Genomic DNA, 18,087 nt, shown 5'->3' with positions numbered 1-18,087 from the left:
CTGTTTTCCTTCCTTACTTTTTTTGGTGCTCATTCATTCGTGCTCTGGCCCAGGTGAGCTTTTCGTAGTCTCTCAGTCATGCTGCCCTGTCCCCCTGAAACCTTTGTCTTTCCTGGAATATTCCTCCTCCCCAGCCTCACAGGGCTTCTCTCTAACTACCTTGTCTAAGCAGCCTTCTTCTTTCCTCTCTAATCCTACCTGGGGAGTACCCACTGTGGCTCAGCGAGTTAAGAACCCAACATAGTGTCCATGAGGTTGAGGGTTTGATCCCCAGTCTCGCTCAGCGGGTTAAGGATTCAGAGTTACTAAAAGCTGCACTAGAGGTCACAGATGAGGCTCAGATCTTGAGTTGCTGTGGCTGTGGCGTAGGCCAGCAGCCATAGCTTGAATTCAACCCTAGCCCAGGAACTTCTACGTGCCACAGGTATGGCCGTAAAAAGAAAAAAAAAATTCTACCCGGGATTAGATAATGTAAACTTATTTCCTTATTTATTATCTGTCTTGTTCACTGCTGTATCCCCAGCACTTAGATTATAATAGGTGCTCAGTAAAAATTTGCTGGATAGGAGTTCCCGTCGTGGTGCCACAGAAATGAAGCCGACTAGAAACCATGAGGTTGCGGGTTTGATCCCTGGCCTCGCTCAGTGGGTTAAGGATCTGGTGTTGCCGTGAGCTGTGATGTAGGTCGCAGACGCGGCTCAGATCTGGTGTTGCTGTGGCTGTGGCATAGGCTGACAGCTACAGCTCCAATTAGACCCCCTAGCCTGGGAACCTCCATATGCCGCGGGTGTGGCCCTCAAAAGACAAAAGACCAAAAAAAAATTGTTGAATAAATGAATGCCTGTGGCTGGACGAATATGAGAGCCATATAGTCTTCTCTGGTTATAGTCACAACAGCTGGCATCTGAGGTATATATGTGCTAGGTATTCAGGAGTGCTTCACCAGAGGCTTCAGTTTTACTATGTGTGAAATGAAGAAAATAAAAACACCTATCTCCAATACTCTTTTCGATGTTAAGCCACACAGGAAGATGATACTCATATCAGACACTAAACGATTTTTATTACCACCATCTATAAAATGGGCATAACAGCGACCTACTATATAGAATTGTAAGCTCAGAAGTTTCTGGCAAGTGTAAAACGCTATGTAAGTGATTGATGCTGTCATTATTATTATCGTCATCATCCTGCCCATGCCGCCCCGCAGCTGAAAGATGTTTTAACTGATTTTTCGTTTTAACTGATTTTTCATTTTAACTGATTTTTCATTTTTCAGATCCCTTTCCTCGATTGTCCCGGTGGCCTCGGGATGCTAGCCAGCCTTCGCCCATTCGGACTGGGTGCAGATATTCCTGGGCTGGGGATTTGGGCCCTCCTGGACCACAGGCTCCCAACGCCCCGCCCACGGGCCTGGACCGCCTGGGTCTCCATGGAAACCCACCAGCCACAAGGGGGCGTGACGCCATGGAGACCGAAAGAGGCCTCTGCCTATTGGGTCAAAGTCATTTCGGAGAGGAACGCAAATGGGGCCTCTGAAGGGTGAGTCCCTGCGGGAAGGCGGGAATACGCGCAGACTGTACCATCTCTACTAATCAAGGGCCGAGCTGGCTGTGATGGACAAGCGTAGCGGGAAAAGGCCCTCAGTGCGGGCTTTCACCCAACCCGCTGGCCGCAGAGCCGAGAAAGGGCCAATGAGGAGGCGGCGGGGGTGGGGCGAAGAGGCCGGTTGCTCCGGAAGTGGAGGGAGGGGGTGAAAATGGCGCCCAGCTCGAAATCGGAGCGGAACAGCGGGACTGGGAGCGGTGGCGGCGGCCCCGGGGGCGCCGGGGGGAAGCGGGCAGCGGGGCGGCGGCGGGAGCACGTCCTCAAGCAGCTGGAGCGGGTCAAGGTGAGGTCCGCAGTCTGGGAGGAGCGCTTCGGGGATTTGGGAGGAGGGACGAGAGAGGCGGAGGGAGGGAGGGCGTTAGCGGGGTGAGGGGTTGGGGGCGGAGCCCCGGGGGAGGGGGCTCGCATGAAGGAGGTTGGGCGGGGCCGCGGGGAGAGGGTTTGGATCGGGGGGGCTAGGGCGGGAGCTTGATGGAGGGGCTGGGGGCGGGGTCCCTGAGAGGGGGCTTGGATGGAGGGGCCCTTAGAGGCTGCTGGAGGAATTAGGAGGAAGGGGACCATACAGGGTCAGACTCATTTTTCAAAACCCTGCTACCATGGCCCCTCCGTTTCGGAGCCTTCCCGCCCCCCCCCCTTGGCAGAGATCCTGATACCGGCTTTGGGATTACTCCGCCTGGGGTTCCTTTCTCTGTCCAGCTCTGACCACACAGCAGCTGAGAGTTCTTGTAACTGCCTCTGTCGCCCCCATTGAATGGGAGGGAGCTCCCTGGAGAAGGCCTGTTCTTCAGCCACCTGAGCACAGACTGTAAACTCTCAGTGTGCTAGGATCAGTTTGGGAGCTCTGGGAGGGCAGACATGTGAATCTCTTGTCAGGTCAGCAGCAGGTGGGGCAGGACAGTGCCTCCATGGATAGGGAGTAGTATGCCTTGCCCTTTAGGCTGGGGACTCTGTGAGGGCAAGGCTGAGTCTTCTTTTGACTGGAGCTCCGTGGGTAGGGACAGTCTCCACCCTCAGCCTTATTGCTCCCTGGGTTGGGCTGTGACTCCGCCCTTAGCTTGGAAGCTCCCTGGACAGGGATTGTGTCTCCCCAGCAGCCTGGGCCTTGCTCACAGGGCTTGCTTCACCAGACTGGGATCTCCTTGAGGGCTGGGCTGCATCTCCCCCATTAGACTGGGTAGCAGAACCGAAGGTGCTCGATGAAGGAATCAGTTGGAAGGCAGCAGTTATTGAGAAGGGGGAATGGGAAGGCCACTGGTCAGGCTTACCTTTCTGTCTGCCTCGACTGGCCCCCAAGGGACCTGAGCCCCCAGTGTATAAGTGGGTGGGTTGGGAACAGGTGAATGTAGTTGGTCAAGCCCCCATTCCAGCCTTCTTAGCAGACCTGGATGCCCACAGCTCATTGTGCAGTGAGGCAGCCATCAGTAAGGCAGCTAGGTGGCCTGGTGTGGGCCAGGGATAACTGGGCAACCTTCCTGGGAGAGGTGATGCTAGTGTTCATCCTCAGTTCCTGGGGGCTTGGGCAAGAGGAGTTCTGTGGCTGCGGAGCTGGGAGGGTGGCACAGGTCTCTGGTAAAGAGTCATGCTCAAGCCATTGGTACCTTCTAGAGCTTAGACCACCCTTGACCATTATGGTTGGCAGGGAGTGGGCCTGTATGGCCAGGGCCGGCTGAGCCGGATCCCAGGGGTGCTGCTCTGCCTTGGATGAGGGGACTGGGGGGCTGTAGGCTGCCCCCACCACATGGTGCCTCAAGAGCCCTGGCTGCCCCTTCCCCAGATCAGTGGGCAGCTCTCTCCTCGTCTGTTCCGGAAGCTGCCACCCAGGGTCTGTGTCTCTCTCAAGAACATTGTGGATGAAGACTTCCTCTATGCAGGGTGAGGCTGTGGCCCCCCCCCCGGGGGGGGGATGGCTGGGCAGGGTTGCAAGATGGCCCTGACCTGGTCATTCTGCCCCCCACCCCACCCCCACACCTCCACAGACACATCTTCCTGGGTTTTTCCAAGTGCGGCCGTTATGTTCTCTCCTACACCAGCAGCAGCGGGGACGATGACTTCTCTTTCTACATCTACCACCTGTACTGGTGGGAGTTCAACGTCCACAGCAAGCTCAAGCTGGTAGGGCCAGGCCTGGCGCTGGACTGTCCCTTCCAACAGCATGACTCCCGCAGATCACGTCACCCCGCTGAGCCTCAGGTTCCATGTCGGTTAAACAGAGATCGTGTACTCGTGGGGTCATTGTCAAGATTCTGAGCTAGTCAGTCAGACTATAGGAAATTGCCATTTTTTTAGAGTTAAAAATAGGTAAACAGCAGCAGATTCATGTGGCTTGATGGCTCAGGCCAGGAGGGACCCATTAGCTGTTTTAGGGCCAAGCAGGCTGACACCCTTGATTTAGCCCTGACTTTGACTCCTCCAGTGCCCCACCTCAGGAGGTGAGTGCTCTTACCCCAGTTGACATGTGAGCCCAGAAAGGTGAACCGGTTTCAGGGTGGGTTGGGCTTGGAACCGATGTGTCTGGCTGAGCCCCTTCTCCTGGGGCTGGGCTCCCATTTGCTGCATCCTGTCTTGTGCTCAGCCTCCCTGCGTGTCCCACTTGTGAGAGGAACTACTTCTCAGCCTGTCCTTAGGAAGGCAGAGGGGTGCAGGGTGGAGGCTGCTTGGGGCTCCCTGCCTGACCCTGCCAGCATTGTGCAGCCTCAGGTGGTGGTGGGGAACCTGACCCACTCTGACCCTGCCCTGCCCACTCCCCTCAGGTCCGGCAAGTGCGGCTCTTCCAGGATGAGGAGATCTACAGTGACCTGTACCTTACTGTGTGTGAGTGGCCCAGTGACGCCTCCAAGGTCATTGTCTTCGGCTTCAAGTAAGACCTGGGGACAGGGAGGGTGAAGGGGGTGGGGGTGAGGGTGGAGGCGCAGGCCAGGCTCTGAGGCTGTGCTGGCCCCCAGCACCCGCTCAGCCAATGGTATGCTCATGAACATGATGATGATGAGTGACGAGAACCACCGGGACATCTACATCAGCACGGTGGCTGTGCCACCGCCGGGCCGCTGTGCTGCCTGCCGGGACGCCAGCCGCGCCCACCCAGGTGAGGGGCCGGGGTCTGGGCACGGGCTGCCTGCTTCCCTGCCCTGGGGCCACGGCTGAGCCCGTGTGGCCTGTGTCGCTGCAGGTGACCCAAGCGCGCAGTGCCTGCGGCATGGCTTCATGCTGCACACCAAGTACCAGGTGGTCTACCCCTTCCCCACTTTCCAGCCCGCCTTCCAGCTCAAGAAGGACCAGGTGGTGCTGCTCAACACCAGCTACTCCCTGGTGGCCTGCGCTGTCTCGGTCCACTCGGCAGGTAGGCCCCGGTGCCTGTGACCCACTGACTCGGCCAGGCAGCCCCGGGAGGTGGGTCTCTCACTTCACCACATCACAGATGGGGTGACTGAGGCCCTGAGAGGTGAAGTCCCTTGTCCAAGGTCACACAGCCAGGAAGTGGGCATGTGGGATTCAAACTCCGCCATCCTCCACCCTAGCCGTGTCCGCTAGAACATTCCACAGGTCTGGGATGTTCCATAGCTGCCGCATCTGCTACAGTTGCCACAGTAGCCACTTGAGAATGGTTGGTTCATGTGACCAAGGAACTGAGTTGTTAAATTTAATTTTAGTTCTGTGAAGTTCAAATAGTCACATGTGGTCAGTGTCTACCATGCTGGACAATGCAGTGCTTCCTTCTCTTCAAAAAGAGAAATGCTAATTAAAATTTTCAGGGAGTGGTTTGTGGACAGACAGCCGGCTTACAGCTTTGGTGATCAGAGAAATGCCAGTGAAAATCAGGTGATGTCCCTGCACAGAGTGGCAGACGCTAAGAAGCTGGATAATGCCACTCGCTGGTGGCAACATGGGGCTCTCCTGCACTCCCAGGACCTTCTGGCAACAAAGGGTGCCTGTGGCCCAGCAGCCCTGCACCAGGCATACCAAGGCTTTAGTGGCAGGAGCTGGGGCCCCCCTGATGTCCCTCCCTGGGGATGGGTGACGGTAGGACATGGGCAAGGTAGGACATGGGGGGCACTTCCTTTGCATCAGCAAGCCCAGGGAGAGTCCTGGTGCCCATGTCCATGGAGAATGTGCCTTAAAGACATGCTCAAGGCAAAAGAAACACGAGGAGATCCATAACTGGATACTGATCATAGGAATTAGAAATGTGTTCCAGTTTTGCCAGAACCCAGTCAAATAAAGATACCCACTAACTGCATTTCAAATGGTTGCCCCTGGGAGTTCCCGCTGTGACACAACAGGATTGTTGGCCTCTTGGGATCCCTGGCCCAGCACGGTGGGTTAAGGATCAGGTGTTGCTGCACCCAAGGCTTAGGTCGCAACTGTGGCTCGGATCTGATCCCTGGCCCAGGAACTTCATATGCCGTGGGGTGGCCGAAAAAGAAAAAGGGGGGAAAAAAAGGGGGTTGGGGGGAAGCATTGCCCACAGGGAAGGGAGGGGGAGGGACATTAAAAGAGGATTCTATGAATATAACTAAGCCCACAGACCAGCAAGGGGCAGGATGTCCTGTCCTCAGGTCTGTCTAGGGGCCTCCCACCCCTGCCCTGGCCTCCTGCGCCAGCGTGGGTAAGACCCTGCTTCTCACCAAGCCGTGAGCCCCCACCAAGCCAGACCTGGATGGGGCCAACACCCCCTGCCCTGTTAGGAAGGACCACATGGGACAGGATCCAGCCGTATGCCCATGGCCAAGGTGAGGGCATTGCTATCCCTGTCTAACACTCACCTCACCCTAGGAGGATATTTGCACAAGGGGGGAATTTTGACTCAAACATTTTCTACTCTTCCCCTTCTCCTCCAGAAATACCACCACTCTGGCAGATGTGTTGGACTTATATTATCTCTCAGTGTGACCTTGGACAAGTTTTTCTGAGCCTCAGGCCCGAGTCTCTGAACTAGGAGACCAGGTCCCCTCTCCAAGGGTAGCTTGTGGGGTGTCCAGAGGAAGCATGGCAGGCAAAGCCCAGGGCCTGGCCCCAGTGCTGCTCGGAGAATATGTTGGGGTTCTCCCCACTGACTGTCCATTCCCAGGGGGATCTGGCCCCTTGTCAAGCAGAGTCATAGACGGAGGCCTGGGATTCGGCCAGTCTGTGCCTTCAGTAGTCTGGCTTGCGTTGAAGGACAGAGGGCTGTGTAGTAAACTCTCGAACTTATGTGGCTTTTATCTGTCGTCACCATTGACTGTCAGCTCCCCAAGGGCAGGGATTTTTGTCTGTCTTGTTCACTCCTGTGTCCTCAGTATGTGGCATACAGCAGGTGCTCAAGAATAAGGTTTGAACATGTTCGTCTGTGTGTAAGTCCCTTTTCCCTCTGGGTGTTTCAGACAGATTTCAGCATATGTATGTCTTCTAGAAGGGTCTCCTCAAGGTGGATTTCTAACAACTCCCTCTGGGTAATGAGGGAAGTCAGGAGAGCATTCTGGACTTGAGCTTATCTCCTACCCCTTCCCACCTCCATCACTTTTTATTTTTATGTTCCAGGTGATAGTAGCTTCTGCCAAATCCTGTATGACCACACCACCTACCCCCCTGGCCCTCCCAGTCCCCCTGGGCCCCAGAGCCCAGAGATGCCCCCTGTCCCCGCCACCCTCTGCCCCGAAGTAACCCCAGCCCGGCCCTCCGGGGCCCCCGAACCCTCGCCCGCCATCGCCAAAGCCAAGGAGTTTGTGGCCGACATCTTCCGCAGGGCCAAAGAGGCCAAGGGTGGGACCTCAGAGGAAATCCGGCCACCCCCCTGCCCGGGGCCCTCGGGCAGCCGCTGCCGCCTGCCCTCTGAGCCCTTAGCCCCAGGTGGGGAGTCAGTGCCCCGGGACAGCCCCCCAGCAGCAGAGGTGCCTGCCCCTGAGCCCGGATACGTCAACTACACCAAGCTGTATTATGTGCTGGGCTCCGGCGAGGGGACAGAGCCAGAGGATGGTGAGCGGGGAGCCCACCTGGCGGGCAGGGTCCGAGGCATGGGAGACTGGCCTGGAGGGGCCTCTTGGCCTCCCAGCACCATCCCTACCCCCACCTCCTCCCCCATCAGAGTTCGAGGATGACAAGATTTCCTTGCCCTTCGTGGTGACTGATCTCCGTGGCCGCAACTTGCGGCCCATGCGGGAGCGGGCTGCTGTCCAGGTTGGTGCTGATGGCAGGCAGGCCGAGGGGTAGCTCTCCCGGGGAGCCGACTGGGGTGGTGGGTAGTGCAATCCTCCCCTGGCCCCTCTGCCCACTGTCCACAGGGTCAGTACCTGACAGTGGAGCAGCTCACACTGGACTTCGAGTATGTCATCAACGAGGTCATCCGCCATGATGCCACTTGGGGTCACCAGTTCTGTTCCTTCAGCGACTATGACATTGTCATCCTAGAGGTGGGCCCAGGGCTGGGACAGGACAGACCCAGGACCTCCCTGCTCTGAACATTACTCTCAGTCGCTGTCACTATCCACCCCTCTGCCCCCCAGGTCTGCCCAGAAACCAACCAGGTCCTCATTAACATTGGCCTGCTGCTCCTGGCGTTCCCATCCCCCACTGAGGAGGGCCAGCTCCGGTGAGTGGGCAGGAACCCTGCCCTCATACTTGTCCAGTGAGGTCCCCCACTCAAGACGCTTCAGTGAGGGGAGGGGGATGTGAGGATTCTCCCCACCCCCAAAATGTGGATTGGCCACTGCTCCAAAAACAAAAACCCGTCAGGGTAGCCTGGGTTCAAGCTCAGGGTCCCTGGGGCCCCACCCTCTTTCTCCTCTGCTCACCCCCCCTCTCCTGTAGACCAAAGACTTATCACACCAGCCTCAAGGTGGCATGGGACCTCAACACAGGCATCTTTGTGACAGTCAGCGTGGGTGACCTCACTGAGGTCAAAGGGCAGACCAGGTGAGGCAGGGCTGGGGCCAGGGTCGGGGGTTGGGGGAGGGTTAGGCCAGGGGGGAGGAGAGCTGCTCACCCCCTCACCCTCAGCGGCAGTGTCTGGAGCTCATACCGTAAGAGCTGCGTGGACATGGTCATGAAGTGGCTGGTGCCTGAGAGCAGCGGCCGGTATGTCAACAGGATGACCAACGAAGCACTGCACAAAGGTGGGCCCCGTCACCCCACGAGCCCAGGACTTCAGACCTTATCCTGGGGCCATTCCTAAGTGTCGCTGGATGGAGAAGCGCATTGGCTGTGCTAGTGGACACCATGGCATTGGGGTGAGGGGAGGGCGGCCCAGGCCAAACCAGGGGGCCAGCACAGGTGTGGCACTTGGGGGCCCTTGGCCAGTCGTTTGGTCATTTGGCAGACATTCACTGAATGGCTGTGGGCAGGAGGCAGAGGTAACTTAGGGTGCCTGCCTTCCATAATCTTCTGAGCCCAAACCCAGTCAGGGAAAGAGAGAGGTCTCGCCTAAGGTCTGGGCAGGCAGAGATGCCAAAGCTTTGTCCACACCCTTTGCTGCAGGGTGCTCACTGAAGGTTCTGGCAGACAGTGAGCGATACACGTGGATTGTGCTGTGAGGGCCCGGCCACCCTGGACACTGACTCCAACTACCTCCGCGGCCTGGGAGCTGGCCGCCTTCCTGGCAGCCTCTGCCCGGCTGGCCGGCCGGCCGACCGACTGATGACCGGCACTAGTGTTAGGCTGCGGGAAGGGGGCTGGGTGGGGCAGCCCCTGGTGGCCTGAGAGTCTGGACGCTTCTTATTTATGCCTATTTAAGTTGGAAAGGAGCAGAGGGAGGGAGCCCCCTGCCCCACCAACCTTGAGCGCCCGCCTTCACCCTAAGCTGGCCCTCATTCCTCGCAAGTTTGCCTCCTTCCTCGGCTACAGGCGTGGACATTGCCTTCCCCTGCCCAGGGAGGCCGGATGGATCCCGTCCCCCTACCCTGACCATCCCCAGCCTCCCTCCACCTGAGGTGGTGAACCTCGTAGCCATCACACCTCCCCCTCTCCGCCCTGTTCCTCTTCACATAATAAATGTTTTATTTCTGAACCTCACCGAGTTCCCTTTATGCCTGCCACTCTGGTGCTCGGGGCCCAGCTGGCACCCCCAGCCCCAAGGGCCTGACCAAGGCCTGGCAAGTCAGCAGTAGCCAAATATCACAGCGGAATTTATTGTTTTAAGAAAGACTACAAAAAGGTAGAAAACAGCTCGGCACACTAGACTACCACACGCATGGACACTTTCACCGCCAGGAGAGGGGGGAGCCCCCAAGGGGTAGGGAGGGGGAGTGGGCGAGCCACCCCAAAAGCTGTAGCACGCAGAGCACACAAAATAGTGATGTTTATACAATAGGTCAGGTTTTTCTTTTTTTTTTTCTTTTTCTTTTTTTCGCTTTTTGCCATAAACATCTATCTCACAGGTTGAAAACACTGAGAAAACCGGAACAGATAAGGCCATGATGGTTGGAAAAAAACCCAACAAGTTACCGACTCCGCTCACAAATCGCACAATAGTCATGTGGGGGGGCAGGGGTCGCACGCACGGAGAAGAAGCACGGTCTCCGGGGAGAGTAGGAGCATGGAGGTTCCATTACAAACCAGCGGCGAGAAGGGCCCAGGACTCGGGGGTCTTGGATCTGAGCCAGTGGAGCACCCAGCCCTGGCTGGGGCCAGCATGGGCACTTTCGAGCCCACCGCCTGCAGCAGGCCCTCCCGGGGCAGCCCAGCCTGCCGCTCTTTGGAAGCTGGAGGTGGTGCCCCTGCTGCCCTCCCCCTATCCAGGTCAGGCAGTGGCCCCATCTAGGGCTGCGGGGCAAGGGAGGGCCCAGCGCTGGAGCAGATGCGACACCCACGGCTTTAATTGCACTTATACCAAGGAGGGGGAAGCAGTGGGGTTGCTGGGGGGAGGGTCCAGGGCTGCTGCTGACAGTGGTGGGTCCCCAGGTCTGCCCACCTGTGCCCACCCGGGGCTCAGGGCTGGGCCCAGGTCAGGCTGTGCAAAGCCAGCGAGCTGAATAAGTTAACAGTTCTGCAAGGGAGGGGGCCTGCCTGCCTGCCCCCTGGGGTGGCAGGGGCGGGGCTGGGAGGGGAAGGAGATGCAGCCTTTGGGGCCAAGGGGCCAAGCTGGCTGCCCCAGGGGGCACCTGGGCACGACGGCGGGTTCCTTAAGGCACGTCTTTTGTGTCAGAGTTTGCAGCTGCGGCTCCGCCCGGCCCTGTGATTGTGCCGGCCCCATGGGGGGGGGACCCCCTTGCCTTCCCTGTCTAGGAGGCCCCCTCCCGGCCCTGGCCGAGGCTGGAGCGGCTGGAGTGGTGACAGCGAAGCCACAATAGCTGTGAGGGACCCTGGCGAGGAGGGGCAGCGGGGTAGGGCGGGCGGGACGGGGGAGGTCTAGGGCTTAGCTGGAGGGCAGCGCCTGCACGAAGAGGCCGCGCGCCTCTGTCCGCGCCAGCTTGGCCGGTGGCTCCAGAGCCTCAGGGCCCAGCGCGGGCGACTCGCTGCCGGCTGCTAGAGAGATGTCCTGCGGCAGCTCATCCTCGCTCTCCTCCTCTTCTTCCTCCTCCTCGTCTGGGGCACACGGACCAGGCCTGGCTCAGCACGGGGCGGCGGCGCCACCAGCTCCCCGTCGGCCTCTCCTCCACCCCAGCCCCTCTGTACGCCGCCCCCTAGACTCGAGCCCTGGGTAGGGATACGCTTCACCTACCTTTGTCTGGGTCCAGGGGGTTCAGAGAGGTGGCCAGGTTGGCGAACTGGAAGGAGAAGAGGAAAAGGGGTGAGGGTCCCGCCCAAGGGCGCCCTACCCGTGCCCTCAGCACCCCACCGCGCGCACCTCGCCCATGACTGCGATGGGTGTCTCGCCCTTGGCCTGGGCCACGCGATGCTCGATCAGGTAGTACATGTACTCATCGTAGAGCAGCCGGATGAGGTGAAAGGAGCCAAAGCTGGCGGCGCTTCGCAGGGTCAGGTCCCGGATCACCATGGAGCTGGCAGCCGCGGTAGAGAGGAGATCCTCAGGCCCAGACCCATCCCTCACCCCCCTTCCCTGACGCAAGGGCACCAGGCTTAAGTGAGCCCAGCTACAACCTCCCAGCACCACACAGGGTTCCCTAGGGCGCCCATCAGACGGAACGTGACCCTAGGCTTCACAAAAGACACCCGAGTTCCGGGGAAGGCGGGGCTTTATATGGCCCCACCCTCAAGGAGGCGAGCCCTTATCTAGCCCCACCCTCATCGAAGAGGCGGGGCCTTCTCTGGTCCCATTTTGGCCCCGCCCCAGAGCAAAGGAGGCTTCTCAGGGTCCGGCCCTTATAGAAGGAGCCTCCTGCCGCTCAACTCCTTTTCCACCCGCACCCGGCCGAGCCAGCGCGCACCTGTAGAAGGACCACTTGAGGAGAAAGAGCTTAGCCGCCTTGGGGAAGCCGGCGCTGCCCTGGTAGGGCTTGAGCACCTGGCTCACCACGCCGTCCAGCCAGGCCGCCCATTGTTCCAGTGAGTTCTGCTGCTGAAGCGTCACTTTGAAGTCCTGTTCCAGCCGCTGCACCACGCGGTCCTCGCAGCGGCACACCCACGAGGCCTGCTCCTGCGACACAACCGGCAGACACCCGCGGCTCAGCCGCCGCCGCCGCCGCCGCCGCCGCCCATGCCCCGCTGGGGGCCGGGCCTGGTCGTCTTGCATTCGCTTGCCCCGCCGCGCTCACCTGCACGTTGGCGAAGTCCACGCGGTTGAGATCGCTCAGCATCTGGTTGATCTGCGCGGTGTTCTGCAGCACAGCGCGCGCCGCCTGCGCCAAGTGGTTGAGCGATGTGTAGCGCCGTAGTGTCTGCGCGAAGGCGCCAGCCGCTGCCACCTGTGGGGCCCAGGGCTTATGGCTTCCGTGGAACCCACAACCCCCACCGTTCCCTGTGCCACCCACTGTAACCTCTCCTAGCCTGTTTCTTTCTCCTAAAAGGGAGGGATGTACCTTGCTCCTTTTGTTGGGAGATCAAAGGCTTGGGATTTTCAAACTTTGGGTGTCCACCCACCCAAAAAAATGCGTCCAAAAAAATGAATGTATTGTCTGAACAGCATTATATTTTTAAATTAAAGGACACAAGAAAAACTTGGAAGGCACTGCCCAGCAAGGGCATTGCTTCATAACCCTTTTTTTTTTTTCTTTTTGAGGGCCACACCCACGGCATATGGAGGTTCCCAGGCTAGGGGTCCAATAGGAGCCACAGCCATAGCAACGCCAGATCCCAGCCGAGTCTGCGACCTACACCACAGCTCATCCCAATGCAGGAGCCTTAACCCACTGAGCAAGGCCAGGGATTGAACCTGCAACCTCATGGTTCCTAGTCGGATTCGTTAACCACTGAGCCACGACAGGAACTCCCCCATAGCCCTTTTTATTTTTTTTAATTTTTATTATTGTTGATTTACACTGTTCTGTCCATTTTTGCTGCTTCCATAACCCTTTGTTTCATTTTGTTTGGATTATTATTCCCTTGAATGTCAGCTCCAGGAGGGCTGGAGTTTTTTCATCTTGGTCGTCAGTGGGCTCCTGGCACTTAGAACCAAGCTGGGCACACAGTAAGTGCTCAGTAAGTGTGTTTGGAATAAGTGAATGCATATGTAGGTCTTACCAGTTCTAAAGGGCTCCCCCGGGGATCCAGCTTTTTAAATCTGTCCACAGTTCCCCTACCCTGGCCCTGTGTCCAGCACACCCAACGGTCATTCTTCAGACATCCAGTTCTGTTTATTTTGTTAGCATTTTAAGGACTTAAAAATTTTTTTAATTAATTTTTTCCTCAAAAGCAAGCACACCCCATATAATTGTTCACATCTTGGTAGTGAGTGAATGTGTAGTGTTGATGAAGAGGGCTATTACTCTGTTTCCTTATAGATGTCTTTTTTTTTTTTTTTTAAGATTTTATCTCTTTCTGAACACCCACAGCACTTTCTGTTAAAGCTGTCTGAAGAGAGCTACTTCAAGTTTGTTTTTTAAGAGGCTGTGTTGCATACAAAAATACCACAGACAGGTTGTGTTTTAGACGTGGGCACCTGAGGAAACTGGGTTGTAAAGACAACGCCCAAAACTCACTCTGAGGGGACACACATGGGGACAAATCTTACTGCCTCTGTCCAGTAGAGGAGACTGAAGCGCCTAGCCCCCAGCCCCCTAGCCAGGAGGGAGGAGTTGGGCTATGGGCCCAAGCTGGCCGCTTGGCACCCCCTCACCCTCTCACCTTCACCCGCAGCATCTCCTCGGGTATGTTCACCATGGCGTGGGTGAGCCAGCTCTCCAGGCTCTTGGCAAAGTTCCGGATCGCTTGGGTCAAGGCACCTGTGGACGGCAGTAGGGGCTGGTCAGGACTCAGAGTGGGGGTGAGGTGGGGGGACTGGGAGCCGTGCACTCACTGGGGATGGGCCGCAGCACGTCGGGGATGAGGATCTCCACCAGGCCCTGGTACAGCACGTTGTCACAGTGCTTGGTCCACTGGAGCACGGGCTCAAACTTGGAGAGGAGCACCAGGCTGGCCTTGGGCAGCCGCTTCTCGGCCTCATCATGCCTGTGGGCACCCACCCCATCCCAGGGTCACAAGGACATTCCATGGTCCTGTACACAGGTCAGAAGGGCACAGCACCTCCACCCCACCCTGGGGTCAGGCAGGTACTCCCTGCCGCTGGAAAACTCCACCCCCCGCCCTCACTCAGAGGCACTCACACGGCCAGCGGTGGCGCCTCACTGGGCTGGCTGAGGTTGTACCTCCAGAAGGTTTTCCACAGCGTTTCTACCAGGGTGAACTGCAGGTTCACCATGACATCAACGATGGCCTGTTGGGGAGGCTGGATGCTGCAGGGGGCCGAGCGGCAGCATGTCCCTCCCTTGCCCCAGCCCGCTGCCTGGGTGCCCTACCTCACAGTGTTCCCGGTACAGGACCTGGAAGGCCTTGATGTCCCCAGGCCCGACGCCCTCAGGCAGCACTTTGCCCTGGAGGTCGAGCTCTGAGAAGTCAGGGAGGCTCCTTGAGGCATCTGGGGGCAGAGAAGACACCATGAGGCCATTCATTCCCCCACCTGCCTGCCCCCTGGAGCCTTATCCTAGAATCCTATTAAAATTGGCAACACTTTGCTACCAGGTGGAAGCTCCCCCATGTGCAGTGGGGGCGGAGAGCTTTTGGGAGGGCCAGTGAACCATCTGCACACTCACTGGGGGCCACAGACCCTGCCCTAGGTCCCCCACCCCAGAGTCCAGGGAACCCTCACCTAGAAACTGCTGGTACTGCTGGACCTGGGCACTGATGTCCGACAGCCCAGTGGCCTGCTGTGGCCCCACGGCCACACCATTGGTCATGCCCTCCATCTTCTGAATGGGTTTGAGCCTGGAGAAGGGATGGGCAGGCAATTGGAGTGGGGACGGGCCACCATGCCCTTCCCCACCTACCTGCACAGAGCCAGCCCCGCCCTCCTACCTCTGCTTCTGTGAGAAGGGTTGGCCCCGCATGGCCATGTGCTGCTGGTCCTCCATCAGCCGCAGCAGGGGCGAGCTGGCCTTGATGCGTAGGCCATAGTAGTGGTACTTGGAGTTGCCCCTGGGAGGGTGGGAGGCACAGGGTGAGGGCTGGCTGGGGGTGGCCCCTGGTCATCCACCAGGAGCTTCACATCACTCCAACCTCCTCTCTGCTAGGGGGACAACAGGAGCTGAGACCCATGTTCCACAGAGCAGGGGGTGTTGGGCTGAGGAAGCACAGGGACTGCGGGTTTCAGGGGAGACTCCCACCTATAGAGGAGCTCTGTGAAGACAGGGCCAGTATCAGAGGCACAGGCACTTAGCAGGTATTTGCTGACAGTCATAACATGGTGCCAGGTGCTACTCTGAGCCCTTAAGCACCTACGAATTCACGTGTTCCTCATCCCTCCCCTATAAAGGGTGTTCCTAGCATCCTGGATTGACAGATGAAATGGAGGCACCAAGAGATGCAGTACTCTGCCCAGGTTCTGCATGCATGCATGCATAAATGAACGAGTGACACCTAAGGCCTAAGCTGGGCGCTGGAACCAAGAGAAGAGCAGGGCTCAGCCCTGAGAGGCATGAGGGGGTCCCAAAGGAGAGGCAGAGAAGGATGGGTTCTTGGGAAGGGTCCTTGCTCCTTCCTACGTGAATGCACTGACTCACAGGCCCTGATTAAGCACTGTGTGTAGCCCCCGCACTCTCAAGGGATGTCTATTTCGGCATTGGAAGACAGATCTGAGACAAGAGAAGTAACACAAAAGGCATGCTGAATGGTGCTGCGTTCTAAGGAGGAAAATAAGAGGGGGTGGATGTCAGGGAGGTGGGGGAAGGCTGCAGTTTTAGTTAAGGCGGCAGGGGAAAATCTGAGTCAGGAGATGGAGAAAGGCACTCAAGGAAGAAGGCACAGCCAGTGCAAAGACCCTGGGGTAGGAGCACGCAAGTGTCAGAGAAGCAGTGGAGAAGCCAGTGAGTGAGAGTAGAAGGGGGAGCCAAGGCCCTCAATAACTTAGAGTGGGGGTGGGCCTTGTGGCTGCTGGGGGCTGTTGGGGGCAGGTGGCCCCACCTGGTGCCAAGACGTCGGGTGCGCAAGCCCATGAAGACAGAGCGGATGAGCTTGCCAAAGGAGGCGGCATTGACAGGCTCCAGCTTCTGCTCCTGGCAGTGCAGCAGGTAGTGGCAGTAGAGGGTACTCCGAGGCAGGCTCACGCCCTCGGCTGTCTCATAGTTGTCCAGAAGCCACTGGACCTGGGGCCCAAGGGAAGGAAACAGAAGAGTGCTCAGAACTGTTTCCACGTCTTAAGTGCTCTATTTATTTCCGATTGTGATCTTGACAAGCACACTGGAAGGCAAGTCATATCACAATCCCCGGTGGGAACCAAATCCGATGGAACACTCTAGAACTGCCCTATCCAAATCAGTCACCACCAGCCAGAGAGCTATTTGAATTAATCTATGCTCAATGGAAAATGCCAATGTCAAAAGGTCACATGAGGTATGAGTCCATTCAGAGAACATTCTCGAAATGACACTAGAGAAATGGGGAACAGATTCATAATCACTGGGGGTTAGGGATGATGGGAAGGAGGCTGGCAGGGATGACTATAAAGGATTAGTAGGAGGGAGATCTTTGTGGTGATGTAACGGTTCTGCACCTTGACTGGTGGTGGTTTCCCAAATCTTTACATGTGACAAAAAAGACACAGAAGCAGACACCCACATTGTCCCAATGTCAGTTTCCTGGTTAGACACTATACTACAGATACGTAGAATGGAATTAGTGGGGCAACCTGGGTGAAGGGTCCACAGGGATCTCTACTATTTTGCAGCTCCTATGGTTTTATAATTTTTTCAAATTAGTTTTTTGGGTTTTTGTTTTTGTTTTTTGCTTTTTAGGGCCAAAGCTGCGGCATATGGAAGTTCCCAGGCTAGGAGTCAAATCGGAGCTACAGCTGCCAGCATAAACCACAGCCACAGAAACATGGGATCTGAGGCACTTGTGCGACCTACACCACAGCTCCCGGCAATGCCAGATCCTTAACCCACTGAACAAGGCCAGGGATTGAACCCCCATCCTCATGGATACCAGTCGGGTTCGTTACCTCTGAGCCACAGTGGGAACTCATCAAATTAGTTTTTTTTTTTAAACAAAAAACAAAAACACCAACTCAACTCAGTTCCTGGGACCTTGAAACTCACATTTCAAGCCCTCATGTGGATAGAGGCCTCTGCACCAGCAGCACAGACAGAACACTTCCATCACTGGAGAATGTTCTATTAGACAACACTGTTCTAGCAAAGCATGTTTTCAGGAGCCATTAGGAGGTCATGAAACCAATTAATGTGTGTCATGACTAGCATTTATAAAAAACAGACTAGAGGAGTTTCCACTGTGGTACAGCAGGTTAAGAATCTCACGTTGTCTCTGTGATGGTATGGGTTTGATTCCTGGCCTGGCACAGGGCATCAAGGATCCGGCATTGCCCCAGCTATGGCATAGGTCACAGCTGCAGCTCGGATTTGATCACTGGCCCAGGAACTTCCATATAATGCAGGAATGGCTAAAAAAAAAAACACACCAGAAGCCAGGCTGCATGGTTGCACGAGGGAGGACCTGGCTTCTGTGAAAGCTTCCATCTTGGTTATGGGGTCCTCAATGAGTCACCCTGGGAGAGGGCAGTAGTTAAAAACGAGGAGAAACCATTGCTCCAGACCCAAGCTCCAAGAGGACAAGGACCACCCAGGGACTCCCCACTCACAGTCACAGAGTTGTCAAGGGGCCCAGTCAGGGTTAGGATCTAGGGCTTGTCCACAGAGCCGCCTCTGGGTTATCATACTGCCTTCTGAATGGACTTGCTCCAGGCAGCTCCTCCATGGTGGTGCCTATCTCTCCCTTCCCTTGCTATCTATTTGCCATCACCAGTTAAACTATCAGAGTAAATGACACTTCTTGGGTAAGAGCTCCAAGAGCTTCATGCATACTAGCTGAGGCCCAGAGAGGCTGAGTTCCATGTCTGAGGCCACCCAGCAGGGATTCAATGCCAGGCCATCTTCAGCTGAGCAC

The 18,087-nt window shown here is 57.0% G+C and overlaps 2 protein-coding genes across 7 annotated transcripts in view; one reads left to right on the top strand and one right to left on the bottom strand.

Moving 5' to 3' along the window:
- The first annotated feature begins 1,733 nt into the window (after positions 1-1,733).
- DCAF15 (DDB1 and CUL4 associated factor 15) lies at positions 1,734-9,583 on the top strand. 2 transcript variants are annotated; one of them, XM_047776859.1, is made up of 13 exons: positions 1,734-1,891; positions 3,383-3,480; positions 3,585-3,720; positions 4,359-4,465; positions 4,551-4,690; positions 4,775-4,945; positions 7,123-7,557; positions 7,667-7,758; positions 7,863-7,991; positions 8,085-8,170; positions 8,389-8,493; positions 8,578-8,693; positions 9,055-9,583. In XM_047776859.1, exons 1-13 carry the CDS (start codon positions 1,760-1,762, stop codon positions 9,108-9,110), a joined length of 1,803 nt encoding a protein of 600 aa, XP_047632815.1. In that variant the 5' UTR covers positions 1,734-1,759; the 3' UTR covers positions 9,111-9,583. The 2 variants fall into 2 exon arrangements, with proteins under 2 accessions (XP_047632815.1, XP_047632816.1); XM_047776860.1 differs by lacking the exons at positions 3,383-3,480; positions 3,585-3,720.
- A 97-nt stretch (positions 9,584-9,680) lies between these two features.
- RFX1 (regulatory factor X1) overlaps positions 9,681-18,087 on the bottom strand; it is a 31,641-nt gene continuing 23,234 nt past the window's right edge. For all 5 annotated transcript variants that reach the window (XM_047776858.1, XM_047776853.1, XM_047776856.1 and 2 more), the window contains 12 exons: positions 16,090-16,271; positions 14,986-15,105; positions 14,780-14,895; positions 14,430-14,548; positions 14,238-14,347; positions 13,931-14,082; positions 13,759-13,856; positions 12,231-12,380; positions 11,904-12,112; positions 11,363-11,516; positions 11,237-11,282; positions 9,681-11,100 (listed from right to left, as the gene is read on the bottom strand). In XM_047776858.1, the coding sequence (XP_047632814.1) occupies positions 10,931-11,100; positions 11,237-11,282; positions 11,363-11,516; positions 11,904-12,112; positions 12,231-12,380; positions 13,759-13,856; positions 13,931-14,082; positions 14,238-14,347; positions 14,430-14,548; positions 14,780-14,895; positions 14,986-15,105; positions 16,090-16,271 (1,626 nt within the window). In that variant the 3' untranslated portion in view covers positions 9,681-10,930. The remainder of the gene's footprint in view (positions 11,101-11,236; positions 11,283-11,362; positions 11,517-11,903; positions 12,113-12,230; positions 12,381-13,758; positions 13,857-13,930; positions 14,083-14,237; positions 14,348-14,429; positions 14,549-14,779; positions 14,896-14,985; positions 15,106-16,089; positions 16,272-18,087) is intronic.

This window comes from Phacochoerus africanus, chromosome 4 (genome assembly GCF_016906955.1).
Source record: "Phacochoerus africanus isolate WHEZ1 chromosome 4, ROS_Pafr_v1, whole genome shotgun sequence".
NCBI classification, from domain to species: domain Eukaryota; kingdom Metazoa; phylum Chordata; class Mammalia; order Artiodactyla; family Suidae; genus Phacochoerus; species Phacochoerus africanus.
This window is presented reverse-complemented; position numbering and strand designations above follow the sequence as displayed.